Source organism: Sander vitreus, chromosome 3 (assembly GCF_031162955.1).
Source record: "Sander vitreus isolate 19-12246 chromosome 3, sanVit1, whole genome shotgun sequence".
Lineage (NCBI taxonomy): Eukaryota > Metazoa > Chordata > Actinopteri > Perciformes > Percidae > Sander > Sander vitreus.
Window position 1 is genome coordinate 35603266 of NC_135857.1, and position 26098 is coordinate 35629363.

General features: G+C 44.0%; 3 protein-coding genes across 6 annotated transcripts in view; all 3 read right to left on the minus strand.

Annotated features, from left to right (window-relative positions):
* Positions 1-8704, minus strand: LOC144515977 (uncharacterized). 2 transcript variants are annotated; one of them, XM_078247209.1, is made up of 4 exons: positions 8615-8704; positions 5233-5534; positions 4800-4968; positions 1-1980 (listed from the first exon to the last, which is right to left on the minus strand). In XM_078247209.1, exons 1-4 carry the CDS (start codon positions 8618-8620, stop codon positions 1366-1368), a joined length of 1092 nt encoding a protein of 363 aa, XP_078103335.1. In that variant the 5' UTR covers positions 8621-8704; the 3' UTR covers positions 1-1365. The 2 variants fall into 2 exon arrangements, with proteins under 2 accessions (XP_078103335.1, XP_078103336.1); XM_078247210.1 differs by having other exon boundaries at positions 1758-2105.
* Positions 8156-19756, minus strand: LOC144515975 (uncharacterized). The gene is made up of 4 exons (XM_078247207.1): positions 19664-19756; positions 18321-18736; positions 17810-17978; positions 8156-11074 (listed from the first exon to the last, which is right to left on the minus strand). Exons 1-4 carry the CDS (start codon positions 19754-19756, stop codon positions 10205-10207), a joined length of 1548 nt encoding a protein of 515 aa, XP_078103333.1. The 3' UTR covers positions 8156-10204.
* LOC144515973 (protein NLRC3-like) overlaps positions 19725-26098 on the minus strand; it is a 24942-nt gene continuing 18568 nt past the window's right edge. For 2 of the 3 annotated variants that reach the window (XM_078247198.1, XM_078247201.1), the window contains exon 10: positions 24923-25823. In XM_078247198.1, the coding sequence (XP_078103324.1) occupies positions 25303-25823 (521 nt within the window). In that variant the 3' untranslated portion in view covers positions 24923-25302. Of the gene's footprint in view, positions 19817-24922; positions 25824-26098 lie in introns of those variants that run through there. The other variant, XM_078247200.1, reaches the window with a different exon arrangement.

A 26098-nucleotide genomic window follows, 5' to 3' on the forward strand; every position in this document is an offset into this window, starting at 1 on the left:
GGTTCCCTAGTTCAACTCGAACTCAGGTATTTTTATTTTATTTGAAGCAGAAAGTTAAAAAAGCAAATAAGCTAAACTAAAAGAAAATGAACAAAAATGCAGAGTCCCTAACAGAGTAACTTCAATGAATGCTGAGATACTGAAATCCTTGAAGTACAAAATGCCCCAAAAAGGGTTCTGTGTCTGTCTTTTCCTGGTCCCCCAGTGAGGTGCCTCTCGGCCCTCCTCCTAGGTATCTGGAGATACCCCCGTAACCCTGATCTCCGGTACGGCCTGGCATGTACACCACCACTCCAACACGGGGCATGTGAACGTTATGGTCCGGACGCAAGAAGGGGTCAGGATACAGGTTCTCTGTTTGCAACAGAGCCCACTTTATATAGCCATAGCCTTCTCGGTGCAACAGACCACCCTTTCACAGCTCCCGTGTTTACGTAGCAGTTTAGCCAACGCCCGCACACTGTCTTGTTGTAAGTACTGAAAAATCCCATCACCGAACAGGGTAATGACCCTATACGGATGTCTGGCAGTTAACGCTCCCTCTTGCATTATTCTATAGAGATATAATTCGTCACTTTTGCTATAGAACGCGGACCCTGACCTATCTGAGTCATTTTTCCCGCTATAACAGCAGTGTAAAAAATAAAATGACCTGCAGTCAAAGCCAATCTGATTCTATGAGTTTCCCTCCCAGTGCTGAGAGGTGTAATACATCTTCTAAGTCCCGCTGCCCGAAGGCACTAGATACCCTATTCTGTCCCTAAGTGCCATACTCAGAACCGGATAGGCTCGACGAGTGTTCCCTCCAGATTAGAGGCACTGAACCTTTGTGCTGTGAGCATGAGGAGTCTGGTCCTGCCCTAAAAAAGAAGTGCTTTGACTTGCAAAGCTTCTCTTTTTATACACAATTCATCCCCCTGTTTTTCAACTGAACCTCCCGTTCAACAACTAATGCAGAAGATGCTTACAGGAAACTCATATTTGTCATACAGGATATGCATTTAGAAATCTAACATCCGTGGTTGACCTACTATGGGTTTCTTCCTCTGTCAGTACTTTAAACAAGCTGTCAGTACTTTTCCACAAGCTAAGGCAATAGTCATAGCATGCTATCTGTTTTGTATAATGCAGTACAGATTAATACATTTTAAGCAGTTTTTGGGGTTTTCAACTGAACCTCCGTTCAACATCCTCCTCTCCTTTGAAAATACCAAAAGTTGTAATGTTCAGACTTTATTCTGGTCCAGGATGATCGCCAATGGGTTGTGGTTACTGTCTGTGAGTATCAGGAACTCGTTGCTTGTTGCAGTAAACACATGCCAGTGTTTGTTAACAAGGATGCATCCTCCTTCTTCAGCAGAGAAGTCAAAGTTCATTGTCTTCAGATGAGTGGACTTCTGGGTGAAGTAATCCATATTCTCTTGGGTGGGGGGGAACCATCCAAGGGTGTTGGAACTGTCCAAGCCTCACATGGGTGAAGCGTTTCCACATATCTGGATGCCCAGTTGCTTGCGGGTGAATTTTGGTTTTCTTCCATCTTCCCCTCACGTGACCACATTGGTAGATTTTTAAGGCTGGTCCTTCTGGTTCCTGGGGTCTAGGAGGGGCAGAGGCCAAGACCGGTGCAAGAACAGGGGTCTCTTCAGACCCCTCTGGTTCAGTCTGGGTACCTCTGGACACTTTGGCAGAGGTAGTAGAGGGGGCTTGAATCTGTTTTTTCTTTTTTTTCCTTTTGCGTTTCTTGGCATATGGGTTGGTTTCAGGGTTTTCAAGGACAGCAGGCAATTGCGAAGGGGATAGAATAGAAGAGGAGGAGTTCTGCTCCAGTGTTGGCTTACCTGCTACCGGTGCCGCTGCGGGTTGTTTGCTTTGGGCCACCGCCTGAATGGGTTCTTGGCCTTGGTCGATATCTTCAAAGGCGGTGTGGAGTAGCTCATCTGGATGCCCATCTCCATTGTCACTGGTATCTGGCCTTCCATCCTTGGTTGGAGTAAGAGTTTACAAGTGAATATCCCGTGGCTAGTAATTTTCCTATCTTTTACTGAGCCTAGTTGTCCAGCACGGATATGGAAAAATATCAACTGGTGGCCCTTGTCCGGATTAGACTGGGTAGGAAACAGAAAAGGGCATGGTTCTATTATATTATTTCATTACGCCTTCCTTGGTTACTGCCTATATTAGGCATCGCCCTTACCCTCCTTATTGGTAGGGAGGTGTCTAGCGGTCTTTCCACTAGGTTATGGAGGTGTTTTACACCTCTGACACGTCCATTAATAATTCATAATGTAAGGTAATGCAGAAGATGCTTACAGGAAAGTCATATGTGTCATACAGGATATGCATTTAGAAATCTAACATCCGTGGTTGACCTACTATGGGTTTCTTCCTCTGTCAGTACTTTACACAAGCTGTAAGTATTTTTTCCACAAGCTAATGCAATAGTCATAGCATGCTATCTGTTTTGTATAATGCAGTACAGATTAATACATTTTAAGCAGCAATATAGTTTTAGCTGTTTTTTGGGTTTTCAAATGAACATCAATGTTAACAATAAATCCTCCAGGTACGCTAAAGTTAACAAGGCTCAGAGCTTGGACCAATTCTGTTCACCTTATATATGCTTCCTCTAGGCAGTATTATTAGGAAACACTTAATTAACTTTCATTGTTACGCGGATGACACCCATTTATACCTATCAATCAAGCCAGACAGTTATGGCTACGTCTCGTTTGGACTACTGTAACTCTTTGTATGTTGGATTGCATCAGTCATCCCTATGTTGGTTACAGTCAGTCCAGAACGCAGCAGCTCGACTTTAAAAAATAAAGGTGACCGAGCCTTTGCAGTGGCTGCTCCAAACCTCTGGAATAGTTTACCAATTATTTAAAGAACTGCTCGGACCGTTGAAACGTTCAAGTTCTTGCTTAAGACCCACTACTATTCGTTGGCTTTGAATTCAATTTGAGCTTTGATACCTTTACCATTATTTATTTTTTCTACTGTTGGTTATTGTGTATTGTGTATTGTTTGTGTATATTATCACTTTGTTTGGTTTTTTAGCTTGTTAAGCACCTTGGTCAACTACGGTTGTATTTAAACGTGGTATATAAATACAATTTAACTGAACTGAACTGAACGATAGCCTCGCTGAGCAAGTGCAACGTTGATGCTGTCATGCACACGGCATGCAACTTTGCGAGGGGGTGTGGGGGGGCTGGAGGCAGCCGTTGTTTGGAAAGAAAATTTAATTTTGATTTTCTCTACCTGGCCGGTGCGCCCAAGTAGAACCAATGTATGGGAAACTGCTTCTAACCTCAGTAGTGTGGACGTGAGGCGATAAAAAATGTTAAATAGTGTTAGGTAGCCCCCCCCCAGGCTTACAGAAATGGATTGTTGACAAGTAACTAGGGATGTAACGGTATGAAAATGTAACCTCACGGTTATAGTGACCAAAATGACCACGGTTTTTGGTATTATCGCGGTATTTTTAAAAGTGTGTTCAATATGTTCAGAAAGCACTGATAGGCCTACACAAGGTGGTTCTGAAATATAAGCAAATAATAATGCACATTAATAAGCATCTGACTTACTATGAACATTATTTACCAAAACTAAATGTTATAGCCACCAGCATATAACAAGAAACAATACTAAGAATTACATTGATTTCTCTGTAATAATTAACATAAATGTAACATATTGCTCAGTAACACAAACTGAGAATAAGCCACATCTATTACAGCACACATATCCATAACGGAGCACACAGTGTTAATAGCTTTAATAGCTAAGCATGTGGCTCCAAAGGCTAGTCTGTTCACTGGTGATTGCACCTTGCTAGCAAATTGCCCTAACACAAACAGAATATCAACACGTGGCTGCACAAGTAGTATTTAACAATCTGCACATCTATCAGCTATGCAATAAGAAACACAGCAACAGCAATATTATCAAAGCTATAATATATCTCCTCTCTCTCTCTCTCTCTCTCTCGCTCTCCAAATGTCATGTCGTAACACGGGCTAAACTTCCACATCGTAGCAGAACACTTACTGAAGATAACGAGGCAGTAAAACCCATGACAGTTTAGCAAGCTACAGAATAGTTTTAATATACGTTCTGGGCTACACACATCACTTCAACAAGTCCAAAAATGGGTAGGGATGATAAAGATAAAAAGTCTGTTTACATGATGCTACATTCTGTCTTCAGGAGCCTCGGATGTAATTGTTACCGTCAACATTTTTACCGTTGTTTACCGTTACACCGGTAACCGTTACATCCCTACAAGTAACCAAATGGCTCAGAATGACATGAAATCAATGTGTTGTTAAAGTGGTATTGTACAACAGTAGAATAGTAGGATAACCGATAAAGCCAAGCTTCACCTAGTCTGATCAGAGCATCCTGGTGTTCTGTGTTTCACGACGGCCAAACCAGGCTGAGGAGGAGAGACTAGGTCGTTTAACAGCAATTTACTGGTGAAATAAGTTATTATTGTTATGTTATTATTACATTTTTAATAAATCATTTAAATTCCTCCCTTTTTTGTGCTGATCTGAAAAATATATCCGATCTGTGATCTCAAAACCGTGATCCAAACCGAACCTTGAGTTTGGGGATCCATTGCACCCCTACTATTTTACATGTATGTATATGCATGTGCATGTTGCAATGTCGAGAGTCATTTATATATGAATCCTAAAAGACATTTGTGAAACCCTCTGTGTGCATTCATTAATATTGAGATTAGATTTCTGGGACTCTTCAGTCTGGAGTAACCTCTTTCCTCGGCTCACCTTCTCCTTCTTCCTCTTCCTCCCTCGCTCCTCTGAGTCTCCCGAGGCCTCACTGACAACTTTCCTCTTGCCCTCCTCCTTCTTCTCCTCCTTCTCCTTGTGTTTCTGCATGTACTCTGTGATAAGGTCGAGGTCCAGGTTGTCTTGTGGCTCCCATGTGTTATCCTCACTGGAAAGGTGAGTGAAGACAGAAGAAAATCTCCTCAGGCTTTGTTTTTAGGCAATACATTCTCACTCTCATTGCTAATTGGTATTATTCCTTTTTTCTATTGTCATATATATATATAAAGAGAGAGAGAGAGACAGAAAGAGAGAGAGAGAGACAGAAAGAGAGAGAGAGAGACAGAGAGAGAGAGAGAGAGAGAGAGAGAGAGAGAGAGAGAGAGAGAGAGAGAGAAAACACCAAGTATTAATATTATAGAGTCATACTTACTCTGAGAAACCCTTCCATTTCAGCAGAAACTCTACTCTTCCCTTCACCACTCTGCGGTCCAACACCTTCTCCACCTCATACTCCTCCTCTTCCTCCTCTTCCGCTGCTGCTGCAGGAGGTGCTGCAGGCTGCTCCTCCTCTTCCTCCTTCACTGCTGCAGCTGCAGGAGGTGCTGCAGGCTGCTCCTCCTCCTCCTTCACTGCTGCTGCAGCTGCAGGAGGTGCTGCAGGCTGCTCCTCCTCCTCGGCCTTCTTGCCCTTCTTTCCAGCTCCGGTCGCCAGCTTGACGTCTGCTGAGGGCTCCTTTGGTAGACCCAAGGGGGAAACATGCAGAGATAATGATACAAGGGTTAGAAGAACTAATGGGAGGTGGGAGTGACTTATAGTTTACCATGTTTTACTATATTAAAATGATCTGTTTGAATGGAGAAAACACTGATGAGGTGACCAATCCATAGGACTTCAGAGTATCTCCTGCATTAAAACTGATAACAAATAATAATAATAAATTAACTGGAGCTACAAGCTATATGCACAGTAACCTCAATCAACGACAGTTCATTTACCAGAAAATCACCAGATGTTCCTCGCCTTGCAAAACTCAGTTCGTTTCGGGAAACAACAACAAACTCTGAGCTAGCGAGCTACACGCTGAAAATGACAAGTTTTGAAAAATGTTTTTATCGTGCAACAAGGCAGGCCTGGGGACTGTTTCACAAAAGAGGAGAGACTAGGTCGAGTCAGGAGGAGGAGAGACTAGATCGAGTCAGGAGGAGGAGAGACAAGGTCAAGTCAGGAGGAGGAGAGACTAGGTGGAGTCAGGCTGAGGAGGAGAGACTAGGTCGAGTCAGGATGAAGAGGAGAGACTAGGTGGAGTCAGGAGGAGGAGGAGAGACTAGGTCGAGTCAGGAGGAGGAGGAGAGACTAGGTCGAGTCAGGAGGAGGAGAGACTAGGTCGAGTCAGGAGGAGGAGAGACAAGGTCGAGTCAGGAGGAGGAGAGACTAGGTCGAGTCAGGAGGAGGAGGAGAGACTAGGTCGAGTCAGGATGAGGAGGAGAGACTAGGTGGAGTCAGGAGGAGGAGGAGAGACTAGGTGGAGTCAGGAGGAGGAGGAGAGACTAGGTCGAGTCAGGAGGAGGAGGAGAGACTAGGTCGAGTCAGGAGGAGGAGGAGAGACTAGGTCGAGTCAGGATGAGGAGGAGAGACTAGGTCGAGTCAGGAGGAGGAGGAGAGACTAGGTTGAGTCAGGAGGAGGAGGAGGAGAGACTAGGTCGAGTCAGGATGAGGAGGAGAGACTAGGTTGAGTCAGGATGAAGAGGAGAGACTAGGTCGAGTCAGGATGAAGAGGAGAGACTAGGTTGAGTCAGGCTGAGGAGGAGAGACTAGGAGGAGGAGGAGAGACTAGGTCGAGTCAGGCTGAGGAGGAGAGACTAGGTCGAGTCAGGCTGAGGAGGAGGAGAGACTAGGTCGAGTCAGGCTGAGGAGGAGAGACTAGGTCGAGTCAGGATGAAGAGGAGAGACTAGGTCGAGTCAGGCTGAGGAGGAGAGACTAGGAGGAGGAGGAGGAGGAGAGACTAGGTTGAGTCAGGCTGAGGAGGAGAGACTAGGTCGAGTCAGGCTGAGGAGGAGGAGAGACTAGGTCGAGTCAGGATGAGGAGGAGAGACTAGGTTGAGTCAGGATGAAGAGGAGAGACTAGGTTGAGTCAGGCTGAGGAGGAGAGACTAGGAGGAGGAGGAGAGACTAGGTCGAGTCAGGCTGAGGAGGAGAGACTAGGTCGAGTCAGGCTGAGGAGGAGGAGAGACTAGGTCGAGTCAGGCTGAGGAGGAGGAGAGACTAGGTCGAGTCAGGCTGAGGAGGAGAGACTAGGTCGAGTCAGGATGAGGAGGAGAGACTAGGTCGAGTCAGGCTGAGGAGGAGGAGAGACTAGGTCGAGTCAGGCTGAGGAGGAGAGACTAGGTCGAGTCAGGATGAAGAGGAGGATCAGATGAAACGATTATAAAATCGATCATTGACCTTTGGCCTAGGGTGCTCTGGTACCAAGTACACTTATGAGCATCCCTATGTTCGAACATGGTGTTCGTTATAGACAATCCATGACTAGCACAGAAGTCCAACAACAAACAACCACTCTGGTTTAGATCAGGGAGGCCGTTCCTCCCAATCACGCCTTTCCATGTGTCTCCATCATTACCCACGTGCGCGTTGAAGTCCCCCAGCAGAACTATGGAGTCCCCGACTGGAGCCCCATGCAGGACTCCACTCAAGGTCTCCAAGAAGGCCGAATACTCCGAACTCTTGTTTGGTGCATATGCACAAACAACAGTCAGAGTTTCCCCCCCCACAACCCGCAGGCGTAGGGAGGCGACCCTCTCGTCCACCGGGTTAAACTCCAACGTAGCGGCGCTCAGCCGGGGGCTTGTGAGTATCCCCACACCCACCCAGCACCTCACACCCTGGGCAACTCCGGAGAAGAAAAGAGTCCAACCCCTATCCAGGAGTATGGTTCCAGAACCGAGACTGTGCGTAGAGGTAAGCCCCACCAGATCTAACCGGTAGCGCTCCACCTCCTGCACAAGTTCTGGCTCCTTCCCCCACAGAGAGGTGACATTCCACGTCCCCAGAGCCAGCCTCTGCTGCCCGGGTCTGGTCCGTCGAGGCCCCTGACCTTCACTGCCACCCGTGTGGCGGCGCACCCGACCCCAGTGGTTCCTCCCACAGGTGGTGGGCCCATGGGATTTAACATGTTAAGGAAATTTAAACTAATTTAAACTATTCCAACTATTCTTACTGCTTCCCCTTCTTTCACATTAAAGCCAGCAATCTAGTTATACTTTAGCTTTTCAGCATTCACAAGCATTTTCTGCAGAAAATGCATTTACTAGTTACTTTTCAGATGATTTTTTTTCCCTTCCTGTCCAATGAAAACCATGTATCTCCATATGTGTATTGATGTTGACTGTGATAAACTGAAGTATGATGTCATAAGAGTGTCATAAAAAAAGAATAAACGTGTAAAATAAGAAGAAACTAAATGTCGAAGTTCAACTCAATTCAGTTTATTTAAGAAGAGGACAGATCAAATTATTAAAACAAATGATTATACATGGGTTAAAAATCCCACAATTAGCCAAAAGCTTGCTGTGATGGTTGGAGTCCAGCTTTTTTCCCTCCGTTATGTTCGGCTGTCAGTTTCTGTGTTCTGCTGTCAATATCTGTGTTGGCTCTGCCTCTCCGTCTCTCTCTGTTTCCCCCCCTCCTGCCTGTGTCAGCCAGCTGATTGCGTACACCTGCTCGCCTCCTCACCACCACTCCTCCCGCCGTACACACCTGCATGTCATCAACTACAATCAAGCTCAGTATTTAAACCCCCGGATTGACTCACCATCATCGCTTCATCGTTGCTCCAGTCTCTTCGGTGACACGTGCCTCAAGCTCCAGATAATTATTCTGTGTTTCCCCTGCCTGTGCCTTTGTAACCTGTTTTCTGTCTTTTCATTCCAGTCACTACCTTCCCGTCACTCTGCCTCCAGTCAGCCGGCTCCTCCATCCAGTCCCTCCCTCGCGGTTCTCTGCTCCAGCCTGCCTCAGCTCACGCCTCCCCGCGCTTCAGTGCTTCCCCCGCGGATCTCTCAGCTCCGGTCTCCCCGTGCCTTTGGAGCTCCCTCTCTGTTCCCTGTTTCAGTCTCCACGCCCGTGCTTTCGCACCTGGCATCCACCTTCCCCATTCACTCCCCAATTATCCCTAATAAAACAACTTTCGCTGAGCTCTGCGTTTGGGTCCATTCTGTCCTAACCGTAACACTCGCAAACTTCCCCCCCCAAATACAACCAGCTGTTCTCATGTGTCTAATCCACTGAAGAAGCCTCTGGGATACCATATATACTATATATTTTCAAGCTAGTGACAGTCTGCTGATTTAAGCCTTGAAACAACAGGTGAGTTATATAAACAGTTGTTATGAAGTGTGAGATTAGCTTCATAGACCAACACCATTTTTTTGTACCAGGCTGTAAACATGTTTATTTCTGATGTAAAGTCTGGATTTTTTCACATGGGGGTCTAAGGGGAATGACGTGAGGAACTGTTCAGTGACACACATAACAAATATCGTTTTCAGCATCTTACTGAGATATTAATAATCACTTAAATAAGACATACATGACCTGACACAAGCTAGCATTAGCTCAATTCAGTATCAGGACAGCCACTTAACTTACTGTTAGCTTAAAAGAAGGATTAATGTTACCTTTTGTGATATTAAGTTCAACACTTTAGTAATAGTATAATATTGTAAAACACATTTTTCATCTGTGAAATGTTACTCCATGTTGCTTAGTTTACCATTTCTTTCACATGAACATCCAAAAGCAGTACAACAATCTTTTTCTGAGTCTTTAAGATCAGTTGTCTGTCCCAAGATGGCGGCGGCACAGACGCAGTTTAGACACATTGGGCCCTATCTTGCACTCAGCGTAATTGCCTTTGTACACCGACGCATGTATAATTCCTATTTTGCACCCGACGCACGGCTGACTTTTCCCTCCACAGATGCACGTCGGTAAATTGGGGAATGAATTTGCGCTCCCAGGGGGCGGTTCAGCGAAAAGTATACCGCCGGTATAATAGCAACAGCGCCTGAGACCCGGCCACAAAGCGTTTCACGTTTGATACTTGCGTGTCAGATCGTTAAAATAGGGCCCATTAACTGTTCAAGTAATTTTTAAAGCAGCAGCAGCAGCCATGTTCTGATTAAAGATGGTCATAGCCATCATGGTCATGGACAGGATTTCAGCAACTTGACATAACCTTAGTAAACAGCGATGTGTAGTCGTAGCCAGGATAACATACATGCTATTAAGATAAAGTTACTGCTGGTCAGCCTTCAACGTGGAGAGAAGATCAGAAAATAACAACACAGCTATCAGGGCATGAGGAGGAGGCAGGAGGAAACAGCTTGGCTCTGAAACATGTTCACAACGAGGTAGTGTGAACGCGCTGGTGAGATTTAAGGCTACCATTCTGAGCAAAAGTTTTACCACATTGTTCACACCAGTACGGCTTCTCTCCAGTGTGAATGCGCTGGTGTTTTTTAAGGTCACTACTCTCAGAAAAAGCTTTTCCACATTGTTCACACCAGTACGGCTTCTCTCCGGTGTGAACGCGCTGGTGTTTTTTAAGGGCACGACTCCGAGAAAACGTTTTTCCACATTGTTCACAGCTGTACGGCTTCTCTCCGGTGTGAACACGTCGGTGGGATTGCAACCTATTTAAATATGTGAATGCTGCCCCGCATTGTTCACAACTGTACGGTTTATCTCCAGTGTGAAAACGTCTGTGGCTTTCTAGGTGACCACTCTGAGAAAATGTTGTACCACATTGTTCACACCAGTACGGCTTCTCTCCAGTGTGAACACGTCGGTGGATTTCTAGGCTATCACTCCTAGAAAAGGTTTTACCACATTGATCACAACTGTAAGGCTTCTCTCCAGTGTGAATGCGTTGATGTATTATTAGGGTACTCGGTCGTGTGAAAGCTGCCCCACATTGATCACAGCTGTAAGGCTTTTCTTCAGTGTGAATGTGTTGATGTCTTTTTAGGTTACTCTTTTGTGTGAAAGCTGCCCCACATTGATCACAGCTGTAAGGCTTTTCTTCAGTGTGAATGTGTTGATGTCTTTTTAGGTGACTCTGTTGTGTGAAAGCTGCTCCACATTGATCACAGCTGTGTAGATTGTCTCCAGTGTGAACTCTCTGATGAATCTTTAAATATCCAGATGTTGTGAAGGATTTGTCACAGTGTTGACAGTGGTGACGTTTGGGTCCCTCGCCTCCTCTCTGTTTCTATAGCAACAGACAAACAGAGAGAAAGAGAGTTAGTGAACAACCTTCTTTAAACCCTGGACTTGCTGTCACTCACATTTTTAACTCTTCATACAATAATTTATGATAAAATACATTAATTTGATGTCAAAATAAAGGTAAAGTTCTTCTGGTTGGAGACATGTTACTATGGAAGCCATCGGGCTCTTCTCAGTGTTTCCCACAGGCTGAGACTTTACTGGTGGTGGGATGTGGCGCAGGATGTGACGGCGCGGTGCGTGATGGCTGGGTTTAGTAATAATGGGTTCAGTTATAAACTAGTCAAACGAAGGTGAAAACAATGACCACACAACATTATGAGATCATTTAGAAAGAAAAAACTATTTACATATTAAACAAATTAGACTGAAAGATGAAACAGATACAGATGAAAATATTGCGACACTATCTGACACAATTTCAGGGTTATTAGGGCTGCACGATATGAGGAAAATATGTGATATGCCGTAACGTTGTTGAATATCGCGATAATGATATAACTTGTGATAAATAAACAGATATTAAAATGTAGCCTACTCAGTTCTGCTGCTTTCTTCAGTAGCATCAGAGGAAGACATTGTACTATTATATTTACCTGACAGAAAACGCTGCAGATTCAGAATGTAATCACAAAATATCACAATGACAATGTGGAGTAATCAGACATTAGCGCGAGAGAGAGAGAGAGAGAGAGAGAGAGAGGGAGAGAGAGAGAGACAGAGAGAGAGGGAGAGAGAGACGGTGTTGTCTCGTGTCGGATCGTTAAGGAATTTAACATTTCAGCAGACGTGTTCATTTCCATACAGGTTTAGTGGCTTGACGGTTAAAGGTGAAGTAGGGGATTTGATTCACGCGGGTATTTTGGCGACTCAATTAACCCGACCCAGGGTGAGTCTGATGAAAACTGATGTATCTGCCCGGTTCAACTCTGAAGGAATAATCTCCGAGATTACGTTATGTTCTGCCAGCTCAAAGCAATTTAATACAATAGCAGGAAAAGAGACCCACCGCTGTTCTAAAGCGTTCTGCATGTGGCGTCTGCTGATGTGCAGGTTACCTCCCCCCCCCAAACACGGACACACATACTGTATATACAGATACAGTGGGGCAAAAAAGTATTTAGTCAGCCACCAATTGTGCAAGTTCTCCCATTTAAAAAGTTGAGAGAGGCCTGTAATTTTCATCATAGGTACACTAGGAGAGACAAAATGAGAAGAAAAAAAAAATCCAGAAAATCACATTGTAGGATTTTTAATGAATTTATTTGCAAATTCCTCTGGAAAATAAGTATTTGGTCACCTACAAACAAGCAAGATTTCTGGCTCTCACAGACCTGTAACTTCTTCTTTAAGAGGCTCCTCTGTCCTCCACTCGTTACCTGTATTGATGGCACCTGTTTGAACTTGTTATCAGTATAAAAGACACCTGTCCACAACCTCGAACAGTCACACTCCAAACTCCATTATGGCCAAGACCAAAGAGCTGTCAAAGGACACCAGAAACAAAATTGTAGACCTGCACCAGGCTGGGAAGACTGAATCTGCAATAGGTAAGCAGCTTGGTGTGAAGAAATCAACTGTGGGAAAAATTATAAGAAAATGGAAGACATACAAGACCACTAATAATCTCCCTCGATCCGGGGCTCCACGCAAGATCTCACCCCGTGGGGTCAAACTGATCACAAGAACGGGGAGCAAAAATCCCAGAACCACACGGGGGGACCTAGTGAATGACCTGCAGAGAGCTGGGACCAAAGTAACAAAGGCTACCATCAGTAACACACTACGCCGCCAGGGACTCAAATCCTGCAGTGCCAGACGTGTCCCCCTGCTTAAGCCAGTACATGTCCAGGCCCGTCTGGAGTTTGCTAGAGAGCATTTGGATGATCCAGAAGAGGATTGGGAGAAAGTCATATGGTCAGATGAAACCAAAATAGAACTTTTTGGTAAAAACTCAACTCGTCGTGTTTGGAGGGGAAAGAATGCTGAGTTGCATCCAAAGATCACCATACCTACTGTGAAGCATGGGGGTGGAAACATCATGCTCTGGGACTGATCCGTGTAAAGGAAAGAATGAATGGGGCCATATATCGCGAGATTTTGAGTGAAAACCTCCTTCCATCAGCAAGGGCATTGAAGATGAAACGTGGCTCGGTCTTTCAGCATGACAATGATCCCAAACACACCGCCCGGGCAACGAAGGAGTGGCTTCGTAAGAAGCATTTCAAGGTCCTGGAGTGGCCTAGCCAGTCTCCAGATCTCAACCCCATAGAAAATCTTTGGAGGGAGTTGAAAGTCCGTGTTGCCCAGCGACAGCCCCAAAACATCACTGCTCTAGAGGAGATCTGCATGGAGGAATGGGCCAAAATACCAGCAACAGTGTGTGAAAACCTTGTGAAGACTTACAGAAAACGTTTGACCTCTGTCATTGCCAACAAAGGGTATATAACAAAGTATTGAGATGAACTTTTGTTATTGACCAAATACTTATTTGCCACCATAATTTGCAAATAAATTCATTAAACATCCTACAATGTGATTTTCTGGATTTTCTTTTTCTCATTTTGTCTCTCCTAGTTGAAGTGTATCTATGATGAAAATTACAGGCCTCTCTCATCTTTTTAATTGGGAGAACTTGCACAATTGGTGGCTGACTAAATACTTTTTTGCCCCACTGTACGTCTCGCTTTATAAGATAGATAGCCTGCCTATAAGTGGCATCACGCTCTGTCTGCCACTAGTTGTCTGTGGTTGTGCTTTGCATGTGTGGGATTCTGAAACATCCTTAAATTCGGGAATTGTCGTTTATTTATTCAAAGTCAAAGACAGTCCAAAGTAGTGCTACTTTGCACATTTTTGTGGGTCTGAGGGGTATGTCACATTTTAGCTGCCAAAGCTCCGCCGCTCTCTGTCTCTGGTCCTCAGGGTGAGAGGGGGAGTGGCCAGCGGCTAGAGCGGCAAAAGACAATGTGTGCTTCTTTTACCTATATATTTAACGATATCTTTTGCATTTGTAATCTAAACTACGTCAAACTTGGCACTGAACTCACTCGTGCCCGTAGCAAGACACCTGTCAAGTTTGAAATCCATCGGACTAACGGTTCGAGAGATATGTGCATAACAGTTGGACAGACAGACAGACGTTCCTGCAATTTATAGATGACAAAAAAGTTTAGCCATGATGTGCCTTGACAATTAAATCAGTTGTTTTTTTTGCCAAATGTTAACGGTTCAGCAGATAAAATACTCATAATACTATACTCCATACAGAAACTTACATGTTATTATTAATCTCAACACTGTTTCCTCCTAACTCCTGTTAAATCACATAAGACTAGGAATATCTAAAGTAAATTATTGTTCATTTTGTTTGTTAGATCATTGTTAATTTTGTATTAATAGTGTATTAATCCGTGTTTTGGGGTTCCTAAACATAGCCTACTGTTCTGTACTACACATGTCCTGCACTCATTAAGTTTTCATCTGAGCAGATTTCATTCAAACAACTCTGAGTTGTAGTTTAAAACCTTTACAGACAATTTAATAAAATTAAGAGTTTTTATTCGGTCTCAGGTCCATAAATACAGTTAACAGATACAGGCACGGAGAACTGAAGGCTCGGTTAGCAACCATTAGCTCTGATTAGCAGTTAGCTCCGGTTAGCTAGCTCCGTTATAAAGACATGAAGCGGAGGAGCCTGCTGCGGAGAGAGGTAACAACCAGACTCTGATAAATGATGTTCAGGGAGCTTTCACAGCAGCGTGGCCCTGTTGTTTCTACGGTTTATTAGTGCAGTTGATCCCATTGCAAGACCAGCAGCAGCATGCTACTACTAACGTAACGATAGCCTCTCTGAGCAAGTGCAACGTTGGTGCTGTCATGCATTATACAGTAAATCCAGGATAACCGATAAAGCGAGGCTTGACCTAGGCTGATCAGAGCATCCTGGTGTTCTGTGTTTCATGACGGCAAAGCCAGGCTGAGGAGGAGAGACTAGGTCGAGTCAGGCTGAGGAGGAGGAGAGACTAGGTCGAGTCAGGAGGAGGGAGACTGAGTCGAGTCGAGGAGGGAGACTAGGTCGAGTCAGGCTGAGGAGGAGAGACTAGGTCGAGTCAGGCTGAGGAGGAGAGACTAGGTCGAGTCAGGCTGAGGAGGAGAGACTAGGTCGAGTCAGGCTGAGGAGGAGAAGAGACTAGGTCGAGTCAGGCTGAGGAGGAGGAGAGACTAGGTCGAGTCAGGCTGAGGAGGAGGAGAGACTAGGTCGAGTCAGGAGGAGGAGGAGAGACTAGGTTGAGTCAGGAGGAGGAGGAGAGACTAGGTCGAGTCAGGAGGAGGAGGAGAGACTAGGTCGAGTCAGGAGGAAGAGAGACTAGGTCGAGTCAGGCTGAGGAGGAGAGACTAGGTCGAGTCAGGCTGAGGAGGAGAGACTAGGTCGAGTCAGGCTGAGGAGGAGGAGAGACTAGGTCGAGTCAGGAGGAGGAGGAGAGACTAGGTCGAGTCAGGATGAAGAGGAGAGACTAGGTCGAGTCAGGCTGAGGAGGAGAGACTAGGTCGAGTCAGGCTGAGGAGGAGAAGAGACTAGGTCGAGTCAGGAGGAGGAGGAGAGACTAGGTCGAGTCAGGAGGAGGAGGAGAGACTAGGTCGAGTCAGGAGGAGGAGGAGAGACTAGGTCGAGTCAGGATGAAGAGGAGAGACTAGGTCGAGTCAGGATGAAGTAATTCAGATAGATGTGTGTTCACGGCTTTCCTTACCAGACCGCGAGGTCGATCACAGATTTACTGATGCTAAAATGGAGAAGAATCATTGTTCATACTTTATACAGAGTGAGCAGCAGCTTCTTGTGGAAGTCTGATACCGTGAAACACATTGGGCCTCATTCACCAACCTTTCTTACTAATAATGTGTTCTTAAACCCCACTTACGCACTTTTTACGAAGATTCTGACATTCACTATTTTTTTTCTTATCTTGGATTTGTTCTTAGCTAAGAACAAAATCTACGAACACTCAAGAGCACTCTTACGCACATTTGAGTGATGACAGTTTGCTCCAAATAATTGGTTACTGCGTTTTATTTAATTCTACAGTCATTTCCAATGATAGTATTGTACTGTCATGTATTTCTGATCATCTGTTGAAAAAAGAAAATCATAGTATGTAAAGAAATACTAAGACTGCAATTTACATCAGCAATTAATCTGATTAAATCCTGCGTTATTTGGTGACTGATCGCGCTATTAATAGGGCCAACATGCAGTGGTGGGATGTGACAAAGTACAAATTCTTCATTACTGTACTGCAAGTCCATTTTTCACGTATCTGTACTTTAAGTAGAATCAATAGTGCATACTTTTGACTTTTACTTTGTTACATTTTGTAGCATTATGTATACTTTCTACCCCACTACATTTCTACAACGTTCCGTTACATCTTCTGATCAGTGTTTCCCCCCCGCCCAAAACGTCTTCCTGACCGTCACACGTTTGTCTCACCACTGAAGTTTGGTTGCCATAGATACAGTATATACGGGGCACCGCCGATCCTTCATCGGCTTCCAAGCCGGCTCCGGTGCTCCAGAGCCCGGCCGCAGCGCCGCTGACCCTCGGTAACACAGCCGCCGGTAAAAGTGAAAATGTTTTTTTTTTTTTATTATTTCCGTTTTAAATCATGGTTGCCATCTATTTCTCTCCACAGCGTCGTTTAGTCCTCCGCCAGGCAGCGTAACACGCATTCATATCTTATTCATTTGGCTGGACCTCTTCACATCTCCTCCCCATTTCCGCTGCTTCACGCACTTTATTTACTTTTACTTAAGTAGGGTTGTCATCGTGGTAGGCTACTTTGACTTTTACCACAGTAAATGTGTCTGGTTATTTGTACTTTTACTTACTTTTACGTACTGAGATTCGGTACTTCCTCCACCACTGCAATGTACAAGTCATCTGTGACTCCGACAACCATCTCCTGAACGCAGTGTCCCGCTTCCCAGGAGGTGCAGAGGAAGTGGCATGTCCTTATATGGGAATTTGCGGGGCGTTTTCTTATGCTAATTAGGAACAACTGGCACGTGCTTTCATTTCATCATTACGAAGACGTGGGATTCATCAATCCTAAGGAGACAGGTGCGAAATATTCTGTTGTTTAAAAAACACGTGAATGCACATGAATCCAATGTAGACTATTCTTAGGGACTTTTTTAAGAACATGTTTAAGAGAAAACTTAGGAAGATATTATATGAATGAGGCCCATTATTTATAAAAAGGAAACACGGCAGCTGTAATGAAACAGAGAGAGAAAGCGTGACAGACGACCACGGACCGACTGAATGTGTAAGCAGCCTAAAAATATACATTAACTGACCACTGGTCAGAACTGAAACCATCATAATCATACCATTCAAGGATTAGGCTACTAATCATTTGCACACATTAACAGTTGTAGCTAGGTCTGCACAATATATGGTAAATGTTGTGTTAACTTGAAACGGGTAAACGTTATGGTGCATTCAAAGTTATTGTAAAATACCCTTTTCTCATCTGTTTTTCTCGTTTAACAGCAATTTACTGGTGAAATAAGTTATTATTGTTATGTTATTATTATTACATTTTTAATAAATCATTTAAATTCCTCCTGTTTTAGCGCTGTATTAATATTCATTAATATTGAGATTAGATTTCTGGGACTCTTCAGTCTGGAGTAACCTCTTTCCTCGGCTCACCTTCTCCTTCTTCCTCTTCCTCCCTCGCTCCTCTGAGTCTCCCGAGGCCTCACTGACAACTTTCCTCTTGCCCTCCTCCTTCTTCTCCTCCTTCTCCTTGTGTTTCTGCATGTACTCGGTGATAAGGTCGAGGTCCAGGTTGTCTTGTGGCTCCCATGTGTTATCCTCACTGGAAAGGTGAGTGAAGACAGAAGAAAATCTCCTCAGGCTTTGTTTTTAGGCAATACATTCTCACTCTCATTGCTAATTGGTATTATTCCTTTTTCTATTGTCATTTTGTAAGATTATTTGATGGTCTGCAACTTAGAGTCAAGATACCAAACCTTCTTTAGTAAAACTTAGTATAGTATATATATAGTATATATACTATATATATATATATATATATATATATATATATACTATATATATATATATATATATATATATATATATATATATATATATATATATATATATATATATATATGACCAAGACCAAGAAGTATTAATATTATAGACTCATACTTACTCTGAGAAACCCTTCCATTTCAGCAGAAACTCTACTCTTCCCTTCACCACTCTGCGGTCCAAAACCTTCTCCACCACATACTCCTCCTTTTCCTCCTTCACTGCTGCAGCTGCAGGAGGTGCTGCAGGCTGCTCCTCCTCTTCCTCCTCTTCCTCCGCCTTCACTGCTGCAGCTGCAGGAGGTGCTGCAGGCTGCTCCTCCTCTTCCTCCTTCACTGCTGCAGCTGCAGGAGGTGCTGCAGGCTGCTCCTCCTCTTCCTCCTTCACTGCTGCAGCTGCAGGAGGTGCTGCAGGCTGCTCCTCCTCCTCCTTCACTGCTGCTGCAGCTGCAGGAGGTGCTGCAGGCTGCTCCTCCTCCTCGGCCTTCTTGCCCTTCTTTCCAGCTCCGGTCGCCAGCTTGACGTCTGCTGAGGGCTCCTTTGGTAGACCCAAGGGGGAAACATGCAGAGATAATGATACAAGGGTTAGAAGAACTAATGGGAGGTGGGAGTGACTTATATGGTGCTTTTTCCATCACACGTGAAAGCGACAGACGGGGGTGTCCTGAACGAACCTGCTATTTTTAAATAGTTCAGCCAGCTGTGGGGGTTTTCTGCTGCCTCCAGCTTCATTTGAAACTAAATGTGTCTTCTGGCAACTCGACCTAGTCTCTCCTCCTCCTCCTGACTCCACCTAGTCTCTCCTCTTCATCCTGACTCGACCTAGTCTCTCCTCCTCCTCCTGACTCGACCTAGTCTCTCCTCCTCCTGACTCGACCTAGTCTCTCCTCCTCATCCTGACTCGACCTAGTCTCTCCTCCTCCTCCTGACTCCACCTAGTCTCTCCTCTTCCTCCTGACTCGACCTAGTCTCTCCTCCTCCTCCTGACTCCACCTAGTCTCTCCTCCTCATCCTGACTCGACCTAGTCTCTCCTCCTCCTCCTGACTCGACCTAGTCTCTCCTCCTCCTCCTGACTCCACCTAGTCTCTCCTCCTCCTGACTCGACCTAGTCTCTCCTCCTCATCCTGACTCGACCTAGTCTCTCCTCCTCATCCTGACTCGACCTAGTCTCTCCTCCTCCTGACTTGACCTTGTCTCTCCTCCTCCTGACTCCACCTAGTCTCTCCTCCTCCTCCTGACTCGACCTAGTCTCTCCTCCTCCTCCTGACTCGACCTAGTCTCTCCTCCTCATCCTGACTCGACCTAGTCTCTCCTCCTCCTCCTGACTCGACCTAGTCTCTCCTCCTCCTCCTCCTGAAACGCACCAAGCCAGGCTGTCCAGATTAGACTAGGTCAAGCCTGGCTTTATCAGTTATCCTGGATTTATAAGTTCTGCTTTTGTGCGATACCCCCCTGAACACTGACCTGAACATGGCTGGTATCAGAGTCCCAGTCTGCTGCTTGTCTTCTGGGGACCTCGTTGCTCCGCTGCTCCAGGTTCTGGTTGTCCTCCTCCATTCCTCTCTGGTCCTGAAATCCAGCAGATGTCCACTGGGGCTGCTGGACTCACTCTGGATTCTGTTCAGTACAAATCAAAGCAGCAGAGATATTCAGGAGCTGCTGTCTCCTCTCGTTTTCCTCACATCCACACACAACTGAAACAACAGTCGGAAAACTCAAAGCAGAGGCTGTGAAACTGTTCCATTTCCTTCCTGGCTACACAATGAACTCAGAGTAGTTTGGAGAAAACAGCATTATATTAAACTGTGAATAAATCTAAACAACTGCACAACAAAAGATAAACATTTTCTTATTTGTATTTAATTCACTCAGAGCATTTACTAGCCTGCAGTTTACACCTTTCACACAGTTTACTGACTTAAATGTCTGGTTTAAGGGATGATAACTTTCAGATCCATATGTAATGCGTGTGCAGGTTAGTTCCAGTGGTGTAGTCTACGTGATACGCAGGAATACGCAGTATACCCACTAAGAGAGCTCCAGGATTTCCATATACCCACTTAAAAATGCCCAATGATACGCAACAACATACTTTCCATTATATTTTTGATATATTTTGAATTGTCATCTGTTATTTTCTTCTTCACATATGCTAAATAAAAGGTATTTCCACCATAAATTGGAGCATTAAACCGTATCCAAAGGCAACAAAAATGCAGTTGCTGACACTCAAAACTTCCCTGGGGGAGGACACCCAGACCCCCCACTATGATATGCCCCCCCCCTTCCCCAAAGGCAGATTCTGACCAATATATACAGTACAGTATACCCACTACAATACATTAGACTACACCACTGGTTAGTTCCCCCAACAAATGGGAATGCCTGAAACTCGTTTCTCAGCAGGCAAATTATTCAATTCATAGCTTTAAAAAACATTTGTCTATTCTAGCGAGTCAGCTTCCAGTAATATTACAGTTACCTCCAAACAGTGGCCTAGGTTTTAACAGACACTCTGCTCCAACTCCTCTTTAACACAACTAAAGACATGTAATGATACAGCCAACACTGTCAGCTGCTCACATTGTTCACCTTCCTCTAAAATATTACAAACACTAAAGCAGAACCAGAGAAGCCAACACGGTAGAAATGTAGTGGAGCTTCATTAGTTCTGAGAGTTTCCCTCTGATATTCTGTCCAATCAACAAGCGACTGGTTCCACCACGTGACGTGTGTTTACAGTGTTTGCTGCGTTTGATAACGTGCAGCGTGACGCAAACCGAACCAAATGAAAACTGCAACAACGTTACAACTTCAGCCCCGAATGTCACCGAGCCCACCGAACTACAGAGGAGCAACTAACGGAGCAGACTGTCGCTCAGCAACGGACGTTCTGTTTACCTGTATCGTAACAACAGCAGAATGGGAAGCTAACGCATGCGCAGCTCTGGCTTCTATTCGCTTTGATAGCCGTGTAAAAGAACAGTTATTACAGTGTTTACCTGAGTGTGTGTGTGCGGGTTTACCTGGAGCTCTGTCTTCTTAAAACCGTTCTTATACTGTCTATGTTTAAAACTCACTGATAAACAACACAACTATCCCGCCGCCAGCTCGAGAGCACAGTGAAGACGAGACTTCCGGTTTTTCTCCAAGTCAGGGATTTTCAGATTAAAAATTTAAAATGAAAGAACGCCGTAACAGATGATACACAGGGTGTTGTGAATATGTTACATTTCACATTAAATTCTATGAGGAGAAATCTGAAGAAAGTCGTTTTTACCCATTTATTTGTGTCATAAATTGTAACACTGTTCTGTGTGTTAAATATAATTTTTGGATAACACTCTTATCAATGCATTACGGTAATAGTGTTGGTCGTTATATTTGAGGTATTACGGTTTCTCATACCTGCATGTATGCCATGTATGCCAGTTCACTTGTGTTCAATGATGGAGACGGATGAACAGAGCCGTGCTCATGTATGGAATAAATAACTATATCAAACAGACGCTCCGCTTATACTTTCACGTCAAGTTCATTTTATACTTTTTAATCCTCAATTCAAACTACAAAGTAAAATGAAATTAGATGTTATAATAATATTAATCCTTAGAGTTTTTGGGACAAAGAGTCTATGTACATGAAGGATTGTTTGTTCCACAATGACAAAACTTGTCATATCTGCAGAGTGTCAGTTCCTGGCTTGTAAGAGAACTAAAATCCAAACGTTAAGAGTCTGACTGGCCAACAGGAATAAAAGACGGGAAAAGTAATAAGATGAGACAGACATTAGGCAGAAAGGTTGTAACCCTAGTGCTACCAAAGCAGAAGGTAATAGCAGAACCATTAAAAGGTGAAGGAAGTAAGGCCAGTATTGGGATGGGATGTATTGTTGAGGAGTCATTCTGCAGGAATGAAAACAAGTCAGACATTTAGAAACTTTGGGTTTTGTCATCACACGAGGCTAATTGATTATGAATTATTGATATAATCAAGTGTAGCAGTCATCAACATCTGTCCTTGTTTTTAGACAGCTGTGATGCTCCACCAGATGTTCCAGCTGCAGTCAGTTAGCTGCACATGTCCAAACTGTGCAGCTTGATGCAGAATCAACAGTAGCAGTTAACAGGCTGTTGTTCTACCTCCCATTCCTCCTGTTTAACTACACTGGGCACTTTTCCCCAGGTTGGTGAAAAGACTTGGGTGACCATGTTTGGCAGGAGGTTTAGGGCTCCTCCCCTTAAGAAAATGTGATGATTTAAAAAACAAAAATGCAATTTGACAGCATCTTGGAGCATTATTATGACCATATCTGTGTCTAAAACAGTTGGTTGTGATGCTCAGATTGATTTTACATTCACTTGGCTTCGGTACTGTCCAAAACTGCTGGAGTCTGTGGTGAAGACTGAAGGTAAAAGTTCAGATATAATATTCACAAAGTCATCATTAAAGTGGTTGTACTCCCAGTTTGTGTGTTGGTTGGCTGTCCCAGCTGATTTCTGCTGATTGGAAACATCTCCAACTTTCCATCCGACAACTGAAGAAGGAAAGTGAACCGACAGCAGCACCTGTCCGTCCATCAGTCACCTGGAGCGGGAGGGAGGGACACGCCTTCAGCTGTTCTGCCAAAAAGTGATCGCAGCCCCTACCTTTACACTGAAAGGTTGTTTCTGCCTCAAAAATACTGGATTTCAATTCTATCTGACAGAGTATAGCCCACAAGAACATAACCAGTTTAAATACCTTCTTTAAGAAGCAATACATCCATAAAATGCACGTTTCCACTTGCCAAAAAGTGATCGTAGCTCCTAGCTTGTGTTTGAACGGTTGTTTCTGAAGAGAACATGAGAGCGAGCAAACAAGACCCATGTTCATGTCTTAATCATCTAAATAATCTGCCTCAGGTTGAGCAGAATAAAAGTGACAAAACTAAACTAAAGATTAAAGTCAAAGTAGCAATAGGCTACCACAGTGTAGAAATACTCTGTTACAAGTAAAGATCCTGCAGTAGAAAGTCTACTGGAGTCAAAGTAAGCTACATACTTACTCAGCACTAACTTGAAGTATTCAAAGTAAAAGTACTCACTGTGTACATTTCAGAGTGTGAAATTATGGAGCCTTCAAGGTTCTGAAAGATGATATATTTTCTATCTTTAGGCACAAGTCTTATTATCGAGAATCTTGAACATCAAACTCTTCATTTTCTGCATTCTGGTTTATTTTTCTGCAACAATTTGTGCTTTTTCTGTATTAATTTATGGTGCAAATGTCTTAATGTATGTAAAGGAAATATAACAGGTTTTTGGAGTAGACTGCACTGAGTTCCATAGTTTTTGATTATTGGGGGGGGGGGTGTATCAACCTCAGTAAAGAGAGTCAGCTGATGAATGAAATCATGATATGATCAAATGAACAAATGATCGCCCTCAAGATGAAACATATAGATTTTATTACAGATGAATGTTTTTGTGTTTGAGTCTCAGATCTGCTTCACAGTGCAGAGTGTGTGTGATGGTGAACAGACTGAACTTTGGTTTCAGCAGCTGATCTTCAGTCAGTGTTTCTGTCCACAGGAGATACTCTCAGTCCTGCAGAGGACACAGAGACACTTGCTACTGGACTAAACAACTTTTCTGGGGAAACACTGAGTTAACATCCCTAATAAACACAGATGTAACGCCAAACATTACATTTATCTACTCTTATCATTAGCGTGACTGTTGTTTATCTCCAACTCCAAATGACTGCCTCTCGATGTTACAAAGACTCTTTACATGAGGCCGTTTTTGTAGCTTTGACAAAGCGATTTCCACGCAATCCAGCAAAATGCTTCTCCTTTTCCCAGTGTGGTGTCTCTCTCTGACCACATGTCCGACCGTGTTGAAGTGAAAACGCACGCAGAGTTACAAAAATTCAAGAGGTGCACGACCACACGCTGCGACAACTTGCCGAGCCTTCGCGCTGGAAACGACAGACTTGGTGACATCATTTTATGGTTTTCACATCTTGTGCTGGGAACACCACAGCGACCATACACCTAGTGTAAGGCTAAGGCCAGCAGAGACGGAGATGCAGCTGCTGCAGCCATGCAAGCAGTCCCGCAAAACACTGATTCAACGTGCCACCAAAAACCAAACTCATCCACAATGTAACTGGGCTGCACTAGCGGCCGCCGTCCATAATAATCACAGGTTTGACTGACGAACACTCATGCTCTATTTGAGAAGCTTAGTGGGACAATAAGAAGAGTGTTTTAGTCAGATTATACTTTGAGAATGAAAAAAAATAAGTTAAACCTGCAGTGCAGCTTGTGGAGGTCCCAATCAGAGAGGTAAATACAATGACACACTTATACAGCAGTTATTGGTATCAAATGTATACATATGACTGCTGTTAGAAAGCATCATGCCACGTTTCTATTGAAGCTCTCAGAGGAAACACTGTGTGTGTGTGTGTGTGTGTGTGTGTGTGTGTGTGTGTGTTCATACTCAGTTTAATGGTTAATGAGTCTTCATGGCGTTCTTTGTAATGATGAGTAACTTTATACCAACATACTAACTGCTGCAGTCTCCTACGCAACAATTAACCCCATGAGTGCCTCTAAACACACACACACACACACACACACACACACACACACACACACACACACACACACACACACACGACATAAATCATAAGGTAGTGAAGACTCCAATATGAACTCAGAGACTCAGACCAAAAAACTTTTTATACTTTAAAATAAACACATTTACAGGTATATATGTATATTATTGTTACTTTGACATGTTTAATACTTCTTCAGTCAACTATGTCACTTTTGGTAAGACTATCCCGTAAATCAGCATTTCTGTATAAATTAAACCCAATACAGAACGTGATTATGAGCTGCATCAGATTAGCCATATTTTTATTATAATAACGAAAAATATTTCCATCAGTTCTCACACACTCAGACACACCAGATGGTACAGTTACAGTGCTCTGGGGTAAAAAAAAATGAAATGCAGAGGCTTTGCTTTGATTTGTCCAAACTCTGTGACAACTGAGATATATACAGCAGTGACATATACTATACGAATGTCTGTCCACAGGAGAGACTCTCAGTCCTGCAGAGGGCACAGAGAAACTGAGGAACCAGCTGACAAGACCATAAACCCAGGATAAAGAGGTTGAGTAAATGTGGTTTTGAAGGTGTGGAGGAGGATCAGTGAGTCAGAGGAGACTGTGTAGAAGGACAGAGAGCCAGCAGGAACGTCCACATACACTGCTACTCTGTCAGAAGAAGAGGAGGTGGTGATGGATGTCTCTCCCTTATTGTGCCAGACAGAGTAACGACCATCATCAGAGCACCTCAGACTCCAGGACTGATCATTCCATCCAAACCCACAGTGTCTGCTGTCTCTGTAACTCACTGCTATAGAAACCTCTCCTCTCCTCTCGACCTCCCAGTAACAGCGACCAGTCAGACCATCTCTGCACAGAAGCTGAGACCAGGAGTCAAATCTCTCTGGATGATCAGGATATGACTGATCCTCTCTCACACATGTCACCTTCCTGTTGTTGTCAGACAGTTTGAGTTTTCTGTGTACTGTGTTTGTGTCCACTTCCAGTTCACAGACATCTGATGGAGAGAACAAGACACAATCCAGCCGCAGGTTATCATCTGATGATTTATTAACAACTTCACTGACAATAACTGAAAGAAAACCATTCAAACGTTCATTTCATATTCAGCTGTGAGTGATGTTTAACAATCCAGTTCTAACATGAACAGTTACTGAACATGAAAGTCAACACGTCAACAATGTTCAGCTTCTCGTCCTCGTGTTGACCCGATGATGACAGCTGATGATCCAAATCTAGAAACATGAACTGAATAAAGTCTCACTAATAAAA

What these genes read in the sequence shown, in the direction of transcription:
- LOC144515977 (XM_078247209.1), bottom strand. An exon ending in AAATGGAAGGGTTTCTCAGA is followed by an intron (nt 4,969 to 5,232) that starts GTAAGTATGACT and finishes TCACCTTTCCAG; the next exon opens with TGAGGATAACACATGGGAGC. An exon ending in GGAAGAGGAAGAAGGAGAAG is followed by an intron (nt 1,981 to 4,799) that starts GTGAGCCGAGGA and finishes ACTCCAACCAAG; the next exon opens with GATGGAAGGCCAGATACCAG.
- LOC144515975 (XM_078247207.1), bottom strand. Translation starts at nt 19,756, where the DNA reads ATGGAGGAGGACAACCAGAACCTGGAGCAGCGGAGCAACGAGGTCCCC. An exon ending in CTGATACCAGCCATGTTCAG is followed by an intron (nt 18,737 to 19,663) that starts GTCAGTGTTCAG and finishes GGTCTACCAAAG; the next exon opens with GAGCCCTCAGCAGACGTCAA. An exon ending in AAATGGAAGGGTTTCTCAGA is followed by an intron (nt 17,979 to 18,320) that starts GTAAGTATGAGT and finishes TCACCTTTCCAG; the next exon opens with TGAGGATAACACATGGGAGC.